A 20,003-nucleotide genomic window follows, 5' to 3' on the forward strand; every position below is an offset into this window, starting at 1 on the left:
ATCGATTGGCTAGCTCGATGGATCATTGGTGCATGTCTGGTCCTTGGTTGCCAAAAACCCCAGCTGTCGCGTCGGCATTCGCTGGCCGCGTTTCGCATTGCTTTGAAATACAATCAGAATGATAACGCCAAGTTTGACACGGCGTACAGTATTTGGTACCATATCTGGTGTTAAAAAACCGACAAGGAGAGCATAAAGAGGTGAGAAACGGGGTAAAGTCCACTCCGATGTCCGTACCAGTAGTATTTTTTTCCCCTCGACAATGCTTCATAAACCGAGGTACATACTACACTACGTACGTAGTAGTTCCTAGTGCCTAATTCTTTTCAAATTGGCCCCAGATGTTTCGCCTGATTTGAATATTATTTGGCTCAGGTCTTGCAGGAAACCGAACTTTTTTTTTTGCTTTTTGTTCTTTCGTCCGAACCTACCTAGCTTGCAGTTTTGTCCCCACAGAAGTGTTCGAGCTGCCACCTCGTTCGCGTCCCAGGTTCACGTTGCTCTAGCTGGATCCGGGGCTTAAGGGCTTATCCCTTTCACCATCTAATCTTCCTTCTCGACATGAGGAACTGGGCCTGACTTTGGCTGCGATTCCCCTGTAACCGACTGTCAAGCTATCATCAATCAACAAACAGAACGCGGTATCGCGAGCCAGCCCTTGAGCCCACGTGGGATTGCTCAGTATCCATAGAGGAGTTATTTTGGAATCATTTCCTTACAGATAACGCCGGGCGATGTTGCGGTAGCCATTCATTTTTGGAAGCAAATACCGACCGTCTTGGCAGGGCTTTATTCGGGGTTATCGGGGTATCGTTCTTTTGAATGACGACAGAGACAATCGATTCGTCACTGATGCCCTCCGCGTACATTTTCTTTAATTTGTTTGTTTGAATCGCAACACCTCTCCGCGATCCCTTTTTTTTTCACCTTTCTTAATCTTGATGTTCATGACCGATCTAAATCGGCAAGTCGCATAACATCAACCATTTGCCACTCGGCAGTGCAGCTAGCCTGCATATTCAACGGACGAGATGTCGTCCAACAACTACGGTGCTGCAGGAATAGGCGCCGAGGGGATCCCGACCGAAGCGACGTCGCTGTTAGATTCCGGCGCCGGTACCCGTGACGACTCCTCATTCCAAGATCGGTCCGGATCAGCCGCGACCGGAGACGGAGCCGATTGGCTTGGCGACGAAGAGTTCAGCCAGGTGCCCCGATGGAGGAGAGCTTCGGTATGGCCTCGCTGCCTTCAAATATCCCGAGGTCATGGATCTCGCCCTATGCACTTTGAAACGCAAGCTGATCCTGTATTCTAGGTCTACTGGCTGATAGGGCCATATTTGCTATTTACCCTTGCCTTTGGTGGCTCTATTGTCCCAAAGCTCAACCTGTAAGCTCTCTCAACCCCGTGCGACGCGCCCGCAGTTAGGTGGCCGGCAGCAGCGGACTGAACAGCTTCTCTTATCAGGATCTTGGATCTCGTCTGTAATCGCTACCTGTCGGAACGAGCACAATCCGACCCCGGCTTTGTCTTTATTCCAGTAGTTCCGGGTCTCGATGACTCGCAGTGCACCTCCGGGTCGACCCAAGCCCGTGTACAGAGAGAGGCTGCCACGTTCATGATGACGATGAACCTCATCACCGGTCTGCTAAGCGCCTTCACCGTTCCCAAGATCGGTTCCCTGTCTGACCGCTACGGCCGGAAGCGTCTGCTGGTGGTAGCTTCGGCCGGCGGTATCATTGGCGAGCTGGTTGTGATCCTGGCCGTCAAGTTTCCTGAGACGGTCCACCTCAACTGGCTATTGGTTGCTGCCGCTCTTGATGGACTCGGCGGCTCCTTCACTGCGGCGTCCGTGGTTGGTCACTCGTATGTTTCCGACTGCACGCCTCCTCGGAAGCGAGGTGTGGCTATCGGGTACCTGCACTCCGCCTTGTACGCCGGCTTGGCATTTGGCCCCGTGCTTGCCGGGTACATGGTTGAGAAGTTGACGCACGAGCTGGTCTCGGTGTTTTACGTGACTCTTGGCTGCCACCTTTGCTTCGTCGTCCTGATCCTCTCCATAGTTCCCGAGTCAGTCTCCCAGAAGAGGCAGTTGATAGCTCGCGAAAAGCACACTGAGGACGGCGACCGTCGGGCCAAGCGCGTCGTTACTTGGACTGGAAACTCTGCGCCTTGGTACAGGAGGGTTGCGGCATCCATCCGAGGTGCACCGAACCCCCTGAGGCCCCTCAAGGTGCTCTACCCCCGGGGCGCCACCAATGCTTCCGTCAGACGCAACCTGCTCTTACTGGCTACCATCGACACCATGTTCCTCGGCGCCACCATGGGCTCCGGCCAGGTGACGATCCTGTACAGTGAGCTGATGTTTGGCTGGCGCAACCTCGAGACGTCCAACTTCGTGTCGCTAGTGTCGCTTGTACGCGTGTGTGCCCTTTTGGGGATCTTGCCGGCTTTGAACTACGTGTTCCGCATCCGACCTGCCGCACGCAAGAGGGGCCTGAGCCATGGCGCCGCTGTCGAGAAGAACAATGCGGGCTCCGACAGGTTGGACATGTGGCTGCTGCGCGGCGCTATCTTGTCAGACATCCTGGGTGTTACCGGTTATATCCTGGTGAGGACGCCGGCCTTGTTCCTGCTGAGCGCCGTCGTGGCAGCTATGGGTGGGCTGGTGTCTCCGACCACCCAGTCGGCGCTGACGAAGCATGTCCCAGCCGACCAAGTTGGGTCTCTTCTTGGTGCCATTGGTCTGTTGCATGCGCTCGCCCGGGTTCTGTTCCCGCTGGCCATCAGCGGCTTGTATGCAGCGACTGTTGAGTCATTTCCACAGGCGGTATATGTGCTGTTGGTGGTCATTTTTGTCCTCGCGTTGTCCCTAGCCTTTTTTGTGAGGCCCTATGGTAAGTTGATGACAACTGTGTTTTCTTCCTACGTCGCTCGGTATTGCGGTGTTCCCTTGACATGGCCAAAAAGCTAACGTCGAATCGTAACAGTCTACATGAAGGAGGTGACCGATGAAGACGTCTCTCCGACTCCAGCTAGGGCCTGGGATTACGAGGATGGAGTTTCTGACGAGGAGGTTGTCCCTGTAAGATTAGGACGTGGCTAGTAGTACTCTCTTTTTGTTTGGCTCAAAGTTTTCCTTTGTAGTTGCGTTGGTTTACCGCGGAATACATAAGACTATGAGTCGTTGCTTTGTCGTATGACTCCATCTAGACTGGGTTGGGACGCAAGTGATACACACATGACATGGATCTTGCTGGAGTTCGGGTTGTTTGCGTTAGAACTAGTCTGATAATAGAGACGGACTCTGAAAAGGGTGATGGACTGACTGACAAGTCATGTGCCCGCTACGTGGGCAGGTTGTCAGCGCGGAAATATTCTAATGTCGCACACAAATCGGTTTCTATCTCCGGCACTTTTCCGGCGTGGTGATCGTCAGGGTCTGCTGTCTGTCCCTCGTCATTTATTCCCGTACGAACGCCACCCATTGACTAGCACCTGATGCATCGCCGTTGTGACGATGATCACCAGATAGCGATTGCGTCCTGGGCCTGGCTACTCAAGCTCGGATACTTCTATGTAGCGTTTAGACGTCTTTTTTTTTTTTTTTTTTTTTTTTTTCCTCCTCTGAAAAAGCTAAAAATAAATAAAACCTCGCCGTCATCGTACCTGCACTCCTCCCAACACACACCACCTTCCCGAGAAAGCTACTCATTAAACTCTAGTTAAATACTCAGGCTCAGGTACGTCGTGCGAAGTACCCATTTGCGCGGAGGGGGATAGTTGGCCATCTGATCTTGCTGGCTTCGGAATAAAGTACGTGCCCACCACGATGAACGGTTTCTCGATCTCTTACTTCCAGATACGATGAGCGTGGATCTCCTAGCGTTTCCATCTATTAGACCAGGCGAACGTAGCTTGCCATACTAGTTATTTCTTGGTCGGGTTCCCTGTCAACAGCTTGCTGTTTCTGTCGTTTCTTTCGTGTTTGATTGCCTGGGGCATGGCATATGGGGTTAAAAGTATTTCAAATACGATAAGAATCGCATGGAAATCAATAGTATAGACTGATACGGGATTTTATAATACCGCAGCCAAACATGACAATAAGGGTTGTAAATAATTCTGCCGAGTTACCCATGTAAAAGTAACTTGAAGGTTCATAGGTTAACCCCCCCCCAGATGGGCCCTAGATGCGCGCCGATTTGGGCGCTGTCACGAACCAGAATTTGTACTGTATCCAGCGAAAATTACCGCTGTGCCAGTAGAAGGAGGATCATAACAACCAATCACTAAATCGACGTTGAAAAAAAAAAGTCATTATTCGCATTATGAAATCATCCACTTAGGGAAATACACGTACCGAAGTTGAGAAAAAATAATGCCAAAAATCCCAGCGCCATCGTCAATTACCACGCGACTCTGCATCACCAAACCCATCTCGGCGACCTGGAGCTATCGCCAACGAGTCATCCCAACCAGCACCATCACCACTCATATCACTGCTGCTGCTGCTGCTGCTACCATTACCAAAAATAGCATCACCAAAACAATAGTCCCCGTCAGGATGGCATCCAACTCTTCCTCGCAGACCGCGCCCAAGACCCAATTTGGACCCTACGAGGTGACGACGCAGGTGTTCCACCGCACCGCCCACTCCTTCGCCCTGGTCAACATCAAGCCCCTGCTCCCGGGCCACGTCCTGGTGTGCCCGCTGGTCCCGCACCGGCGCCTGACGGACCTGACGACCGCCGAGCTGACGGACCTGTTTAGCGCGGTGCGGCGCATCCAGCACATGCTCGCGCGCAGGTTCTTTTCGCCATCGTCGTCCTCGTCTGGTGCCGCTAGTGCTGATGCAGCTGCTAGTATCGTACAGGGCGGGTCCTTCAACATTGCGGTCCAGGACGGTCCCGAGGCGGGCCAGACCGTGCCGCACGTCCACGTCCACGTCATCCCGCGACCAAAAGGTGGCGAGGCCGCGGCCCGGGCCGGCGAGCCCGACGAGCTCTACGTCGGCATGGCCAACGAGGATGGCAACGTCGGCGGTGCCCTGTGGGATCTCCACTCGCGGGAGGCGGGGAGGCCGCTGCCCGGTGGTGGGTTCCCCAAGATCGAGGATGCCGATCGTGTCGCGAGGTCAATGGCCGATATGGAGACCGAGGCTGCCGAGTTCAGGGAGCTGTTGAGGGTCATGGAGGATGAGGAGAAGCATCGGCAAGGCTAGTCCGGCGTCATGCAGGCGAAGAACGTGGGTCATCCTGTTGTGTTTTCTTGCCGGGATACAGTTGGAATTCAATGGTCCTCCATGACAGCAGTGACATGTCAAAATAAAGATAAAGTGTTAATATAGATACTGGCCTAAATAGAGTCACACTCAGAAGCGCTATAAATCAGAACCATCCATACCCAAGTTTTCCTGACTCCCCCCCATTTTGTCTTTGGCCCCTTTCTCCTTTGCCTGGTTTACCGAAACTTGAAACCCACCAGCAAATGGTATTGCAGCCAAACAAACTAAATAACCGAAATAAAATATAAAAATAAACAAAAGAAAATACAAAAGTGAATATTTACTCAAGAAGTGGCCTAAATTATTGCCCAAACATCAACCCCTCCTTCTACATCAACAAACCCCCCCGATCATAGCCATGGGACCAGCGTCAACACCTAATCTAAATCGCAAGTCCTGTCATTCAAGACCAGACAGGTGATCTAGCCCATTCATGGTTGTATCAAGCGAGTCAAAGACAGACACGTCGATCCCACCATCGTTGTCGCGCATGCCATTACTTCCCCTGAACATAAACATACTCGCCGCATCAGGCATGCCGGTCCCGGTACCCGTGGGCCCGCCCATACCTCCCGCTCCTTGTCCGCCTACGTTCGTCTGCACGCTGTCACCCAACCCCCATGCCTCAAAGTTCTGATGCCAGTTGACACTATCCTTCAGGAACCATTCCTGACCGTCGAGCGTGCCTAGAAATTGCGGCGCTACTTGACGGTTGGTCGTCGTAGGTGAAGCTCGATTTGCTGATGATGGGTTGCCGGGTACATTGTGGCCGTTGTGATGCATAGCCGAGTATTGGCGTGGTCGTTGTGATTGCCCCTGCGTCGGTGGCGCTTGTGGATGTTGCTGATGATGATAGGCCGGTATCGTCTGGGTCTGTTGTTGGGTGACGGGCGAGATTCCCCACGAGTTCATAGTAGCCATCGCATCGCCCATCGAGATTGGCACACTTGAACTCACGCAAGCCGTATTGTTGGCGGTCGCGTAGGGTACAGATTTTGGAACTTGCGATGCCACACTCTGCTGCTGCTGCTTGTTCACTGCCCGCGGGACCGATTCATACCCACTTAGCATGCTAGGATGCATGGATGCATGCATTGATTCCTGAGGCGTCTGTGAATCCATTCTCGAATTCCTTCGACTTATGCCGGCCGGCGCATATTGCTGCTGCTGCTGCTGCTGCTGGTTCTGGTCCGGTTCTTGGGCTACGGATTGGGGCAGGTTCGTCATGGTCGTGCTCAGGGGTGAGCCGGCAGAACCGCAGCCCGCACTAGGTGTCGTGTTGGCGTACATGCTTGGTGATGGCACCTCGGCAGTATTGAAAGTTCCGTACTTCTCATCTGTACGCTTCAAGACAATTGAAGCCTCGGCAGGCAGCTCGACGTGCCATTTCCGTGCCAACACACTGAAAATGCTTAACGTCCTCCTCGCACAGAGCCAGTCCTCAGACATCTCTTCAAGATGCTTCACTCCGTGAATGATATCCCGCCTGGCAGCCTTTTCTGGCAAGTTCAATAAATGTATTGTGCACGCCGAATGAAGCATGTACACAGCTATATTGGGTATTTGGTGCAGGTTGTATGTCTTCTTATATAGTCGCATCAACTTGGAGATGGCTCCAGCATTGGCAGTGCATATACGGCGAGGCGACACGTGTGCCGGAAGAGGCGAGTTTGCCGGAGCATACCTCAGGAACGGCCTAAACAAGTGTATGTACTGCAGGTGAAAGAACATGCTGTCAATCATCAGAGATTTGTTAGTTTTCATTTCTTACTTGGCCAAAAAAGGGAGAGGAGACTGGTAGATTTTGCTGCTCCGTGGGAATGTACGTACTGCACCAGGATGACATTGGGTAACTGGCCATCCTTGGGCTCAAACTCTGAGGGCAACTCTTTCCGCCACTCCTCAAGTCGTCGATGTAGTTCGCTCAGCTTCTTCAACTCAACCGACTTGCCACTCGACCTGCCGATGTGCTTGGGGTGGTAGAAAAAGAGAAGGAGGTCACTGCTGATTTCTGACAGCTTTACTAATTGGAGCCCGACGGCGCGAACCCGGGATGGCTGCTCCGACGACTGGTCGTAGCCGCTGTCCGTATAAGGCGACCACATCTCGGCGTCCTCGGTCGGGAAAACGTCGTACTTTGGAACGTTGCAGTTGCTCCTCAACAGTTGTGGTAACCTTCCAAGGTAGTTGGACCAGCATTTGTCGAACAGGAAGCAGCCCCAGTAGGTAACTCGTCGCGCATCGATCTCCTCTTCGTCCAGTCCTGAAGCCGCCATTGATCCGGGATCCAGGTTCAGTCCAATGTCCTGAGCCATCCGGAAGCTCATGCCACTATAAACCCATCCCTTGGCTTCTCTCCCGTTGCCCGCCTCGATCACAGACATGATGGCGAGGGCCTGAACCGTCGTCAGCCGCGGCTGTTCGTACTCGCCGTTCTCCACAATCAATCGCTTGGCCTCGGCGAAGAAATGGTCTCCTTTCGTACCGCTGTCACCCGGTAAGGCATATGCGCCCGGTACGTTTGTGAAGTGGCATGCCAGAGCCAGTATTGCGTTGACAAGAAGCGAAGAGCAGTAGGTGGTTCGGGTGGGTGGGGATCTTGGCTTTCCTTCTAACAAGTCTCTGTAAAAGAGCTTCTTTGACATGGCAGTAAAGTATGGGTAGTGCCAGTTGAAGTACATGTTGAGTAGGTGGATGATGAGATGGGTATCGGTGGTGACCCTAGTCCAGGTGGTTAGAGGGTCCATGGTGTCGAGCGCGAGCCCCTCCGTTTCTGGTCGCCTGTGCGACTCTTGTGGATCGCCAGTGTATATCAAATGAGAAGTTCCGCCAATGAAGCGCACAAGGCCGTTTTCGAGCCGTAGCTCACCCATTTTGCGGGCGAGATCCCTTTCGCCCTCGGTAGGTCCATCCGTTGTGTACTCATCATCCATGCGGGAGGGGAAATCGTCTTCCTCCTTGGCAACCGCAGCACGTTCCTCCTTGGCGAGGGCATCGGCGACAGCATCGAGGCTGTCGCATGTCCTTATCCTTTTTACAATGTTGGGCACATCGTCCTCGGCGGCATTGAGGATGGCCTCGATTAGAATCTGCAGTGTGGAGCCCTGCGCCTTCATACTGTCGATCTTTTCCTTGTAGACGCCCTTACGACGGTGATCCGAGTTCGGGTCATATACACACTCAGTGCCGTAGACGCTGGCGCACGCGGCGCAACTCGGGTTGGCACCGTCGCACTTACTCTTGCGTTTGCGGCATGCGATACATGCGGTGCTGACACAGCGCCGCTTTTGATTTGCGGAATCGGTGCCGCGCCGTGATTTCTTCCTGGGAACCGACGCTGATGCGGATGCTGATGCGGCATTTTCTCTTGCACTGCCTGCCGCGCCCATCTCGCTTTGCGGAGGCGCGGGCTTGGACGACGACGTCGAGGACGACAATGTTGCCGCCATCATTTGGCTCTCCATAGCTGCGGCCGAATATTTGGGGGGAGAACAGTGATGGCTCAGGTCGCAAGTCGACAGCGAGGTCAAGTATGCACGCGCGTCTCTCCTGTATACTCTCTCAGTAGAACGACGCTATGACGAGGCCCCATAAGGATACGGACTCAAATGTACTTCGTAGGGACTTTGGTGGATTGGGAGAGACGCGGCAAGACCTAGGCTCAGAACTAGTTTGAGCGACCCGAGTCCGAGTCTAGCGGCCGTGGCTTGCTTGCCACTGGTCCCCAGTATTCCACGAGGTAAGCGGGCCGGTCAAATCAGGGGCGAGTTTGGACCCGAAAGCAGTAATATTGATTAAAAATCACAATGAAACAAAAAAAATAGTTTTTTTTTTTTTTTTTTTTTTTTTGCAGGTCGAGCCCAGTCTCCCAAAGCGGTCGCCCCGAGGTTCCAGCCAACTGTACAGTAAAACAGTACGTAGCTCAAGGACCCAAGGGCCGATATGTCTCGCGAATAAAAAGAAAGAAAAAAAAGAGACGGATTTCCGATTCAAGCTGGATGGTGAGGGGGTTAAACAAGGGGAGTGTCGGTAGTCGGCCAGTTACAGCAGGGTACCCTTGGCTTCCCCGAAGGTTAACCTATCCGCGCCTACCAAATCGTCAATCGCGGCAAGTCTGAATTCAAATGAAGTCTGCCGTCTCAAGGCACCTACCTGCTATAGGTAGGTAGGTAGGTAAGGTTGTTAGCTTGAGGGAATTTGGTCAGGTGCGGCGTATTGCAGCCCGTATCAGCTCGGACGACTCGGGAAGACGGCCAAAAAAAAGTTCTCGTTTGGATAAACTAAGCTGGAGTCAATTCGGGGTAGGCGTGCAAAAATAAAAAACAAGTGAGGATATCGTCCGTACTAACAGAGAGCAGAATGACGTAATTCAGGGTTTGAAGAGGAGCCAAAGGGAAAAAAATCAATTTCGATCCCAATGACACCCAAGTGACAGAATTGAACAGATACGCTTAGGGTAGGTTAGGTACTCGCACTAAAGGGACTATTCCTACTGTACTGTGGTATTGCGGCCCCCCATCGGTCCCGACCATCCATGCGTCCCATGTCGGCAAAACTCTCACCTTTCTCCGACAGTTTTTACTCCAAAAATCTCACCACCACATGCCAGCAGGTTTGGGTGACTTGAACCAAAAGTGAGACTTTCATTAGTCACAGGAACTCCTACTCTGGCTTAGCGTATAATATCTTTTCTCCACACTTTCAGGTTGGTCTATCCCTTCCCCTCCACGTAAGCGCTGACAGTGCTTTGCACTATGGATGGGGTCCCTTTTTGGCGGGGGAAGTGTTGGGGGGCGAGGCAGCTTGAACACTGTAGACCCGCAATATCCCCCCAAGATTCCATCCCCGATCCCCATAATTACCCTCTCTTGGGTATTACCCGTCCTGAGTAGCATTTGGTAGCAAATGACACAGACAGTACCAGTCGACGCCGCGTGTCTCGTTTAAGGTTGCTCTCTGGAACCAGCCGTCCATAATAAATGTGTGCGCTGCACTCCCGATATCTAGGTAGGTATCTAGGTATCAAGGTAACTAGTTTATTCGTAGGTACCTGATTTATTTAGACATGTACAAAGCACGGTTGGTGTTTACCAAGGGGGGGATGGCATCGCTGGAGCCTCAATGCTCATGCGTCGTCATCAGAACCCAGCTACCTATGACTCCGTACGCATGAGCGTTTTTCTTGGTTCTTCCTATGTGTTCTTCTTCTCCCATACTTGTGCCAGCCTCTCGCAAACCAAAAATCTCATTTGGTAGTCCGTGGATCAGTCAAACTTTACGCCGAAGAGAACCTCAACCAACGGCAGAACGGCATGTCAAGCAGTAAGACATATAAAGCGGTCAGCACCAACCATTTCAAGAACTAGATATGGTTATAAACATGAAGCACGAGACTGCGAAGCTGACAGATGCATTCAAAGAGTCAGGCTCTGTGCGGTATTTTGCTCTTGAACCTATGGCATTCACTTCCGACATCCAATGTGATCCTTGCCACGTAGCTGTCTCTGTACGTAGACTGCTAGGCCACGTTCTAGATCTAGAACTTACGGCAGCTGCTCAGAAAGCTCCATGTAAAGCACCTGCAGGTACACGTGCCTTGGGATCATCAAAGCCATTTTATAGTTAATTGATCAACGGAATACGCAACGTTATCTCCATCAAAGCTGTCTTGTAGCAAGGCCACATAGGCCTCCGCACTAAGGATATTTCCCTGTATACCAATTCATGCCAACGCCATGACTCATAAAATACATCGTAGGGTGCGTAATTTAGAAATGTGTTTGGCCGGTCGCTCGCGCCAAGCCCGGGGGTCAAGAGTTGAATTCCAATCTTCGGCTAGGTGCAATCATGACGACCCGGTGTCAACCTTTTTGGCAGGCGGTTCCTGGGCGGAAGAATCAGAGTCTCTTGCTCGTTTGCCGTTGGTCGAGGGAGCGCTGGAATGGATCATGGGCTTGACATCGTTGCCATTGGACGGCTTAGGGGCTTCCCTTGGAGCCTCCTTCTCGCCATCACGCTGACCTCCGCGGAAACCACCACGGCTACCTCCCCGCGCACCACGACCCCGGCCGCGACCATTGTCACGACCCCGGCCACGGCCACCACGGCCTCCCCTGCCCCCAAAGTCTTTCTTGTCGCCACCCTCCCGCTTGTTGAAGTTGCCGTTGCCGCCCCTAGAGTTGCCTCGTCCACCTCGAGCCCCGCTGACCTTGCCCTCATAGAACTTGGCCTGTCTCTCGGATGGCTTGATGACGCCGGCCCTGATTTGCTCATTTTTTTCTTCACAATAGGCAATCTTGGACATGATCTTCAGGTCATGATCTTGCCACTTGGGCTTGGGGTCAAGCTCCAAAAACTTTTTGGCCTCCTCAGGGCTGGCGAACTCGACGAAGACTGAGCCCTTGAAGAGTTTCTTGTCGGTACGTCGCAGACGAACGGATGAGATTTCGAACCCGAAATCGCCAAAGAACTTCTCAAGCTTGATCTGTGTGTCAGGCTCCTCATCGCCAAACCCTTTCACATAGACACTCGAAACCATGGACTTGTTGCCACGAGCCGGGTCGTAAGCATTCTTGCGGACGATCGTCTCCTCGCCTGCTTCGCCGGCAACGTCGAGCACCTTGCTCTCGCGGAGAGCTGCGACGACAGCCTCGTAGGACTTGAACCGCCGCATGCGCCCAAAGTTGTGGATGACACTAAGCTTCATAGGCTTGTTCTCGGTACCTCCAACCTGCGTCCAAAGGAACTTGTCTTGCGAAAGATTGCTATCGCTAAAGTAGAACTCAACCTAAACACATTCACATCTTAGCAAAGCGTCTTTTTGTAAAATTCGTTTATGTAGATGAAGAGATCGTCGTACCTGCTTGCGGATTTCATTAGGGTCGTTTGACTCGGGCAGCACCGACGGGTCAAACTTTGTGTTTTTGGAACCATCCTGAGAGTGCTTGGCCGTAGTCTTCAGGATATTGTCAGAGCTCTCTGTTGTTGCGCTCTCGGTATTCTCGACGGCGTCTACTGTCTCGACCTCGGGTTGCTCCTTGGTGTCTTCTGACGGGGCTTGCTCAGACTGCTCTGCAGTCTCACCGCTAGGCGCAGCAGGAGCGTCTTCCACCTTGGTATCCTCCTGAGGCTTCTCAACTTCGGCAGTGACAGTGGGCTCTACCGCCACCGCAGCCTCAATCTTTGTTTCTTGCTCGCTCATTGTGGCTAGAGCAATCTGGTCTATTCGGTCGGAATGTCAGCGCGTCCAGTTACCCAGGCAGGCAGCACATGGATAAACGGAAAAAAGCAAGGCGTGGAATAGAGGTCGCCTTACCGGATGACAGTGAGATGTGAGTAATCAGTGGAAAGGCTCAATTGCGCCTGAGCCAGAGACTTGCAGGGGCTTTTTTGAGGTGGCGGGGTACAAGCTCCTCGATGCCGCAAGAAAGATTGGCAGAAATATTCGGAGCTAAATGACCGAGTAAAAAATCGGTATTGGATATAGGTGTGAACAAGAGCTAGCTTCTTCCCATGTAAAATGTTAAAGGCTATTGGGAAAAGTACTGAAGCGATTGCAATTGTGAAAACAATTGAATAGGAATCCAAGCTTGCGACGGTCTTGGATCTATACTATTAAAGCGCGCGCGAATTGAATCGAGCGCAGAGGTACAATGGAAAAAAAAAATCTTGCAGCCAATGGATAAGAGCCAGGACCCCGCCCGATAATACCATTGCCAACCTCCTACCCCACCTACTCTGCGCGCCAGGACTCTTTTGGCGTAGCGTCAAGACGCGTTTGGCTTCCAGCAGGTGATGTGATCCCTGTTCGCCAAGCGTGGTAGCAAAAGCTTTGACAGAGCTCATGGCGCGACTTGAAAGCGCGAGAGCACGTGAGTTTCAAGCATCGGGTCAAATTTTTGGCGGACGAATTCGACCCAAGGACTGCCATTGAAGCTCTGGTGCAAGTGCAGTTCAAATCTAGAGATTGACATCACCACCCCCATAAACAAATCAATTGGGTTTCTTCCGGGCTCAGTCCGGCCAACCTTCAAGATGAAGCTCCGAAGATCATTACGGATGCACAACCTGAAGCGACAGGTGAGTTTGCGCATCTGCATCGACAGAGACAACAGTCCAGCCCGGTCCAAACCCCCTTTTCGCACATTTGGAACAGGAACACACAGTCCTTCGCCAAAACAGTCTGAGTGTACTGACAAATATGATTGATTTTTTGCCTTTCAGCGCGTTCGCATGTCATGGAACAAATACAACCTCTACAACCTGTCCAAGTTGAGGATCGAGGAGTCCAGGCTGGGCGACCGCACATTCTTCCAGCAGAAATGGGCCGCAAAGGCCATGACGAGAGCATACCACGGCGAGCACATCAAGGAGGGACAGTGGGAGCGCATGTTCAGCCGCAAGATTGAGTCGGTCGTCAACATGAACCCGCGGTACATGGCGGAGAATGACGGTTCTGAGCAAGCCACGGGGCGTGGATCGGGTAAAAAGTACGACCCGGATTGGCGTGCGAAGCAGGAAGCCGCTGGTGAATCGGGCCCGAATCCTTACGTGACCAACCTGAAGACCAACCGGGCAACTCCGTACATGCAAATGACCTATGCGCCCATGGAGAGGCGTTTAGACATTGCCATCTTCAGAGCCTTGTTTGCGAGCAGCGCAAGGCAGGCAAGACAATTCTGTGTTCACGGTTTCGTCAAGGTGAACGGGCAGCCGGTATGAAATCTTTACCCACAAGACAGAAACTTGCCAGTCACGTTTGAAGGGTTGAAGACATTACTGACACGAAGTGTTTACTATTCAAGATGAGATATCCTGGATACTTACTAAATCCTGGCGACATGTTTCAGGTTGATCCTGACCGCGTAATGATGGCAACTGGAGCAAAGAAGGGAAACATTCAGTTCTACCTCGAACGACAGAAGAATGGTAGCAAGCGCGCAGGTTCCGCCAAAGCAGGCAAGGGCGAGGAGGAGGCTGAGGCTGCGGAGGAGGATGCTGAGGCAGCGGCGGAGGAAAAATCAGACGCCGCCGCCCCCGCAGAGCCCGCCGAAGCAGAACCAGTGGATGAAACCGAAGCTATCAAGAAAAACAAGGAAGACCTGAAGAGGCTTCTGGCCAGCGCCAAGGACATCCTCACAACCAACTCAGGCAAAGACGTTGAGGCTAAGCGTAAGCAGAAGCTCCGCGCATTCACAAAGGAGGCCAAAGAGGTCCTGGCCCGTACCGGCCGGAAGAATGCTTCTGCTGAAGGCTCCACCATCCAGGTCGAGGAGCTTTCGAACCTGTTGTCCTCCCTTGCAGTCTCGCCTGCCGAAGCAAAGGAGGCAGCCGCCAAGGCACCCTTACCATCAGACCCCAACACCTACGAGGGACTTAGCGACTCCGAGAAGCGACGCTTCCATGAGATCATGAACGAGTACAACGAGAACCCAGTCGACTTTTCCAAGCCCTATTGGACTCCTTGGAAGCCGCGCAAGTGGCTTGCCCCCTTCGTCTTCATCCCGCAATATCTCGAGGTCAACCAAAACGTCTGCTCCGCCGTCTATCTCCGCCACCCAGTGGCCAGGGCGGGTGCGTCCGAGGTTCCCTCTCCCTTCCCCGAGTTCATCGGCCAGCTTGCTTTCAACTGGTATCTGCGTAGGAGATGATCGATCCGCATGATTGTGGGCGACAGAAGGAGTTTGGATGCCTGGCAGTGTTTCCTTGCCAACCTGTCTCGGCCTCTGAAGGTCACGTGTGTCTTCTTTTGCAACAAGCGATTGATCACATTGGGGCTGTGTATTATGTATATATAATCGTATCTCATGATAAGATAGCAGGTTGTCTGTCAGCTTGGGGGTGTCTTACAATTACTTGTATCTGTTAACACGAATAAAAACTTAGACCAGAACTGTAGAAAGAAGCTGCACGTAGAAAAGAAACTTTACGGGTTTCGCAAGCTTCATTAGCACAAAAGTATTCTATAGGCTCCGGGATAGAGTTCTATAGCTTGACAACGACGTTAAGCTAATATATTCTGAGCCAACCTGACCGCAGTGATGTACGCGCTACACACTTGGCCTAGTGAGACTGCCATGGAGGACGCGAGACAAGAGAAGCTCAATGGCTTGGAATTATGTCTGCAATAAAATCTTCGACTCGTCAGCACCGGTTAAGACATACTAAACAAACGACTCGGCTACGTATGTACTTCGTGACAGCATTGTTTTCAATGAGCATTGCAAAGCCAGCGAGCGTCCATCATAAGAGATCTTAGCCAGGACACTGATGCAGGGGCAAAACCATCCAGTCAGGACCTGCAGGCGCAGCATGCCGTCGTAACCAAAGCCCTATTAGGCATTGACGATGAATCTATAACTGTACCCATCGGGTTCTGGCCTGACAACATAGACAATGAGATGAAACCTTAATTAAGAACACACAGCTCCTGTCATGCCAGTTACCTCAGTTGGAGGCAAATCAAATACTAGGCAAACACTAAAACTCAAAATGCAGCATTGATGCATGCAGGACGTGCGCGCCGATACGAAGGAAAAGAGAAAGGAGAATCTGTCAAAACATCGAACCCAACAATATATCGACCATAAGTGTTCAAGACCGACCAACCGAACGAGCATCAAACCATCAGCATCCGCCCCCCAAAACGGCCTCTTGGGAAGCCCCTCATGATTTGACAGTCTTATCTTTTTGTTTTTGTGTGGTGCTGTGAAGCTGGGGTGCTTTTCCGTCACTTCCATTCCCCATCCCGCGCTAAGAGAAACGCCCAAGTCTTTCCGTTCTTATGGAGGGTATTTTGATTGACAAATAAACAAGTGTGATTAAAAGTGGGAGAACCGAAGAAAAAAAGTGTGAACAAAACAAGGAAAGAAGCGTCGGGCTTGTGAGTGGTATTGTGGAGACATCATGAGTACAGAGGAGACGAGGGCAAAGGTCGTGGCTGAGGATGCAGGGATCTTCCCGCCGATTTTTAACGGAGTGAGAAACCCTTCCTCTTGGGCTCCTTCTCCAGCGGCCGGCCGCTTTCGACACGTGCCTTTTTCTCCTCCAACTCTGCACGCTGGCGATCCAACTGCTCCTTCATTTCCCGGTGGCGGGTGTAAAGCTCCTCTTCGCTTTGCTTCAGTTTCGACTCCTTCTCTGCCACCTTTTGCTGAAAGACGAGCTTCATCTCTGCCTCCATCTTGGCGAGCTTCTGCTCGTGGAGAGTCCTCTCCTCCTCTTGCTTGACTGCCGGGTTGACCTCCTTGAACACACTAGGATCTTGCGAGACACCCATCTGGATGAGCTTGTCTGTACGGTAGTTCTCGTAGAGGATGTTGTTTGTGTGCTCCTTGAGCTCCTCCATGTGCGTCCGGATGAGCATCTGGCGCAGCTTGACAAAGTCGCAGTGCTCCTCGTTGTCTACCTCGATGACACCCCATGGGTAACGACGACCACGAACCTTCCTCCCATCAGCGTTGGTGATCTCATTAGTGGCACCAACGACAGCGAAAGGAACTTTTGACATGATCTCATTGTTCTCGGCAATGGTCTCCTCATCATCGAGCTCGTAACGAGGGCCCTCGAAGATTTGAACCTTGTGGTGCTTGATATCGGCCAGGATCTGCAAGCCAGTTAGCAACGAGCATTGCCATTATATAGTGATATTCAAGGTAGCTTACCCTCTGCTTAAAAGCAAATATCTCCTCATCGGTAAGAGTGTCCGACTTAGCAATGACCGGGATCAAGTTGACCTTGGTGTGGAGGCGCTTCATAACCTCGATATCCAAAGGCTTGAGCGAGTGACCTGTGGGCTGGATGAAGAAGACGCAAGCATGGATGCGGTTGTCCACAATGTTGACACGGTTGACCTTGTTCTCGGCATCCAGGTACGCATCGAAACGCTGCTCGATGTTGTCGGTGATTGGTCGCCACGACTCGTCGTTGTTCACAAAGTCACCAAAACCGGGGGTATCGACAACAGTCAGGCGTAGACGGACTCCGGCCTCCTCGATATCGGCACTGATTGACTGGATGGTGACAGTCTTGGGGATGATGTCGAGGCTGGGGCCCTTCTGCTCCTTAGGGGGGTACAGGGAAGTGTTGAAAAGAGTGTTGACCAATGTAGACTTTCCGAGACCAGATTCGCCTGCCAAATAATTAGCCAGGGTGTTGCCAAGACAAGAGGATGTAGGCGTCGCATAACTCACCAACGACCATAACGTTGAAGTTGAAGCCCTTGCGCACACTCTTGCGGTGCCATTGGTTCGGCAGGTTCGCGAACCCAACGTAGCCGGTAAGCTTTCGTCGGACAATGTTCCTTGCGTCATTCCCCAACGTTGCTGTATTAATTGTTAGCTGAATGACCCGGTGGCTAGAATTTGTTTATGATTTCGCACTTACGGCTGGTGGCTTGGGGAGCCGAGGGAGGCGGCGAGCCAGCCGAACCATTCGAAACTAGATCTGTCGCCCTAGTCAGTAAAACGTGACCCCGTGACATTTGTAGACTCCTGGTTCACGAGTGCGAGGCAAGAGACTCCTGACTCATATCTGAATTCGGCATGGTTGGGTAGAGCTCCTTGTAGTCCAGTGTTCCTAATGGCCCTAGGCTTGGTGGGGGGTCAAGATCACACATGCTCCGATACAGCGGGCGGCCACAAGTATCAATACCCCTGGGAAAGCTGCTAGATCGACGAGTTGGCGTTGGCGGAGATGCAATGGGATGATTTTCTTTGGATGTCTGAGGGCGGCCCGGGTCCTCGACAGATATTCCAAAGTCCTTCGCTAACTGAACACTTCGGGTGCGCGCCTTTGAGTGATGGCCAAGGTCAAAATGCATCGCAGCAGCGACGTTTTGAACCAACGATCCTTACTGAACTAAACGGAGGCGGCGGCGGCTAGGATTGCTACTGCGACTGCACGACAAAGCGGTACAAGAAGCAAGTCTCAAAAACCAATTGACCTTCGCAGTGCCGTGACTGCAGAGAACGATGTGTAGAATATGATATTGGATTGTTCTCCATACGCCAAAAGCAGGAGTGCCGAGTGCGTCCGAACAAGATCCCCAGGGCCAGTCGAAGACGTCGTGTTGCGGCGTCGAGCATGAATGCGGACTTTGTCGTTACACACTCGAGTCGACCATTGTCCCAGGGAAGGAGCTCCACGTTGTCTCTTGCCATTGCCTCGTGTTTTTGTATTTCTTTTTTTTTGTGGTACGTGAGAGATCGAATCAGAGATATGTGCTTACCCATCGCGAATTAAGGATGTTGAAATAAGTGGCCAGGTGGGTTTATCTCCGAGAAGGAGCGGCTCTGCGAGTTGGAAGACAGTGTTAGCAGATAGACGTCCTGAGGAAGTTGGGGGCTGGCACAACCGGTGTCGCCAACAGTCTGGACGCTGATGGTCGAAGGATATTGCAAATCGCACCATGAGCCCACCCAGATCAAGACGCCCCCGATGCTTTGTTGTTGCAGGAAACGACTTCTCGTCTTGCAGACGAGCAAAGCAGACGACCCCGTGCGAATACCTGCAAGAATCGTCCGACGCTGACCGAGGTGGCTTGCTGGTCTGATCTGATGGTGAAGGCTGCTGATGTGCAAGCGATTAGGGGGCGACGAAAAGGAAATTTGCACTCACAAACAAAGGACAGCAGAACGTGGATAAGTTGTAGCCTGTCCCGCGGTCGCCTGTCGATGCTTTCGCAATAGGAGATGTGTTTGATGTCGCAAATCGGAATCAACAAGTGGTCATTAGTGGCCCGGAAGAGAAGAGAAAAATGAAGGAGCGGTCGAGACGTTGGATGGCTCGATCAGAGACAGAGGACGTCGTTTGGAGGAAGGGCGAGGTTCAGGATTGGCATAAGTTGTAATTAATTCCCTTGGGAAATTTGGGTGCGACTGGGCTAGAAACATTGGGATAGGAGAGAGAGCCCGGCACGTAAAAGGGGGCTTGTGCACCCGTGGAGTGCAGGCCACTGGCTGAGGCGAGCTGGCTGGGATGGTCCCTTCCTGGCAGGGGCATACCTATTCCAGACAATGATAACCAATTAGAAGACGCAAAAGGCCGGACGGCACCTCTAATAGTGGGGCCGATGCACCCTTGACAGTAATTACTTCGCGTGTTCTTTTGGACGTGCGTGCAAATCTTCTTCAGGATTTGGTTGGTACGAAGCACCCTGGAAAAGAAATTTTGGTAGGGGTACGGATAGAGAGAAGAGAGAAAAAAAACACACACACACACATACACACACACACACACAAAGACGTCCCATCAACACTCGGGCCGGTCCTATTATCGCAGGCATGGCGCCTGGACATTCAGGATAACCAACACAAAGACTGGACCGCCTGAACACAGACTCTCTAGAAAGGTACCTACCTATCTATGGCACGTGTGCAGTCCCTTCCCACCAAAGGTCCCCCATCTGAAACGTTCCGCTGCACATCAGCGCTCGATAAACCGCATAATGAACTGCATACAATTCTTTAGCGGCCAGCCACCGGCAGGCATTGGACTAAGCATAACAAGACATGCCAGTACTTTTTAAAGAGAGCAATACGAAAGTAGTAAGAAAAGAAACGGAAAAAAATACCGTTAGAGCAGGAAAAAAGTCTAAACCAGGCTGTTGGCAGCATTGTCACCTTTTTACTTAATAATCCATGCATGCACTGGGGCGCATTTGCGGAGGCGGGTTCAGAAACCACAGTCTTTTGCTCTAAAATGATAGCAACCACA

At 52.0% G+C, this 20,003-nt stretch overlaps 8 protein-coding genes across 8 annotated transcripts; 3 read left to right on the forward strand and 5 right to left on the reverse strand.

Moving 5' to 3' along the window:
* The first annotated feature begins 122 nt into the window (after positions 1-122).
* MGG_01516 (uncharacterized protein) lies at positions 123-3,586 on the forward strand. The gene is made up of 4 exons (XM_003714441.1): positions 123-1,232; positions 1,317-1,390; positions 1,469-2,898; positions 2,992-3,586. Exons 1-4 carry the CDS (start codon positions 1,032-1,034, stop codon positions 3,105-3,107), a joined length of 1,821 nt encoding a protein of 606 aa, XP_003714489.1. The 5' UTR covers positions 123-1,031; the 3' UTR covers positions 3,108-3,586.
* Positions 3,587-4,219: 633 nt separating this feature from the next.
* On the forward strand, positions 4,220-5,422 carry MGG_01517 (uncharacterized protein). The gene has a single exon (XM_003714442.1). The coding sequence runs from the start codon at positions 4,383-4,385 to the stop codon at positions 5,223-5,225; it is 843 nt and encodes a 280-aa protein (XP_003714490.1). The 5' UTR covers positions 4,220-4,382; the 3' UTR covers positions 5,226-5,422.
* On the reverse strand, positions 5,301-9,706 carry MGG_01518 (nitrogen assimilation transcription factor nit-4). The gene is made up of 2 exons (XM_003714443.1): positions 7,119-9,706; positions 5,301-7,020 (listed from the first exon to the last, which is right to left on the reverse strand). Exons 1-2 carry the CDS (start codon positions 8,750-8,752, stop codon positions 5,688-5,690), a joined length of 2,967 nt encoding a protein of 988 aa, XP_003714491.1. The 5' UTR covers positions 8,753-9,706; the 3' UTR covers positions 5,301-5,687.
* A 1,004-nt stretch (positions 9,707-10,710) lies between these two features.
* MGG_15726 (uncharacterized protein) lies at positions 10,711-10,903 on the reverse strand (the record flags this gene model as incomplete). Its single annotated transcript, XM_003714444.1, has 2 exons — positions 10,711-10,792; positions 10,836-10,903. 2 exons carry the CDS (start codon positions 10,901-10,903, stop codon positions 10,711-10,713), a joined length of 150 nt encoding a protein of 49 aa, XP_003714492.1.
* A 230-nt stretch (positions 10,904-11,133) lies between these two features.
* Positions 11,134-12,489, reverse strand: MGG_01519 (uncharacterized protein; the record flags this gene model as incomplete). Its single annotated transcript, XM_003714445.1, has 2 exons — positions 11,134-12,075; positions 12,148-12,489. The coding sequence occupies 2 exons, from the start codon at positions 12,487-12,489 to the stop codon at positions 11,134-11,136; spliced, it is 1,284 nt and encodes a 427-aa protein (XP_003714493.1).
* Positions 12,490-13,170: 681 nt separating this feature from the next.
* Positions 13,171-15,374, forward strand: MGG_01520 (uncharacterized protein). Its single transcript, XM_003714446.1, has 3 exons — positions 13,171-13,367; positions 13,512-14,003; positions 14,093-15,374. Exons 1-3 carry the CDS (start codon positions 13,323-13,325, stop codon positions 14,936-14,938), a joined length of 1,383 nt encoding a protein of 460 aa, XP_003714494.1. The 5' UTR covers positions 13,171-13,322; the 3' UTR covers positions 14,939-15,374.
* An 883-nt stretch (positions 15,375-16,257) lies between these two features.
* Positions 16,258-17,832, reverse strand: MGG_01521 (cell division control protein 3; the record flags this gene model as incomplete). The annotated part of the gene is made up of 5 exons (XM_003714447.1): positions 16,258-16,893; positions 16,952-17,418; positions 17,480-17,611; positions 17,673-17,732; positions 17,814-17,832. 5 exons carry the CDS (start codon positions 17,830-17,832, stop codon positions 16,258-16,260), a joined length of 1,314 nt encoding a protein of 437 aa, XP_003714495.1.
* A 648-nt stretch (positions 17,833-18,480) lies between these two features.
* On the reverse strand, positions 18,481-19,572 carry MGG_15727 (uncharacterized protein; the record flags this gene model as incomplete). The annotated part of the gene is made up of 4 exons (XM_003714448.1): positions 18,481-18,841; positions 18,906-18,955; positions 19,292-19,443; positions 19,523-19,572. The coding sequence occupies 4 exons, from the start codon at positions 19,570-19,572 to the stop codon at positions 18,527-18,529; spliced, it is 567 nt and encodes a 188-aa protein (XP_003714496.1). The 3' UTR covers positions 18,481-18,526.
* Between the last annotated feature and the right edge of the window lie 431 nt (positions 19,573-20,003).

This window comes from Pyricularia oryzae, chromosome 2 (assembly GCF_000002495.2).
Source record: "Pyricularia oryzae 70-15 chromosome 2, whole genome shotgun sequence".
Classification (NCBI taxonomy): Eukaryota; Fungi; Ascomycota; class Sordariomycetes; order Magnaporthales; family Pyriculariaceae; genus Pyricularia; species Pyricularia oryzae.

Coding starts and splice junctions, on each gene's coding strand:
- MGG_01518 (XM_003714443.1), bottom strand. CDS start 8,752: ATGGAGAGCCAAATGATGGCGGCAACATTGTCGTCCTCGACGTCGTCG. Junction 7,021..7,118: donor CCCAATGTCATCCTGGTGCA/GTACGTACATTC, acceptor GATGATTGACAG/CATGTTCTTTCACCTGCAGT.
- MGG_01520 (XM_003714446.1), top strand. CDS start 13,323: ATGAAGCTCCGAAGATCATTACGGATGCACAACCTGAAGCGACAG. Junction 13,368..13,511: donor TGCACAACCTGAAGCGACAG/GTGAGTTTGCGC, acceptor TTTGCCTTTCAG/CGCGTTCGCATGTCATGGAA. Junction 14,004..14,092: donor TCAAGGTGAACGGGCAGCCG/GTATGAAATCTT, acceptor TTACTATTCAAG/ATGAGATATCCTGGATACTT.
- MGG_01516 (XM_003714441.1), top strand. CDS start 1,032: ATGTCGTCCAACAACTACGGTGCTGCAGGAATAGGCGCCGAGGGGATC. Junction 1,391..1,468: donor ATTGTCCCAAAGCTCAACCT/GTAAGCTCTCTC, acceptor TTCTCTTATCAG/GATCTTGGATCTCGTCTGTA. Junction 2,899..2,991: donor CTTTTTTGTGAGGCCCTATG/GTAAGTTGATGA, acceptor GAATCGTAACAG/TCTACATGAAGGAGGTGACC.
- MGG_01517 (XM_003714442.1), top strand. CDS start 4,383: ATGCCAAAAATCCCAGCGCCATCGTCAATTACCACGCGACTCTGCATC.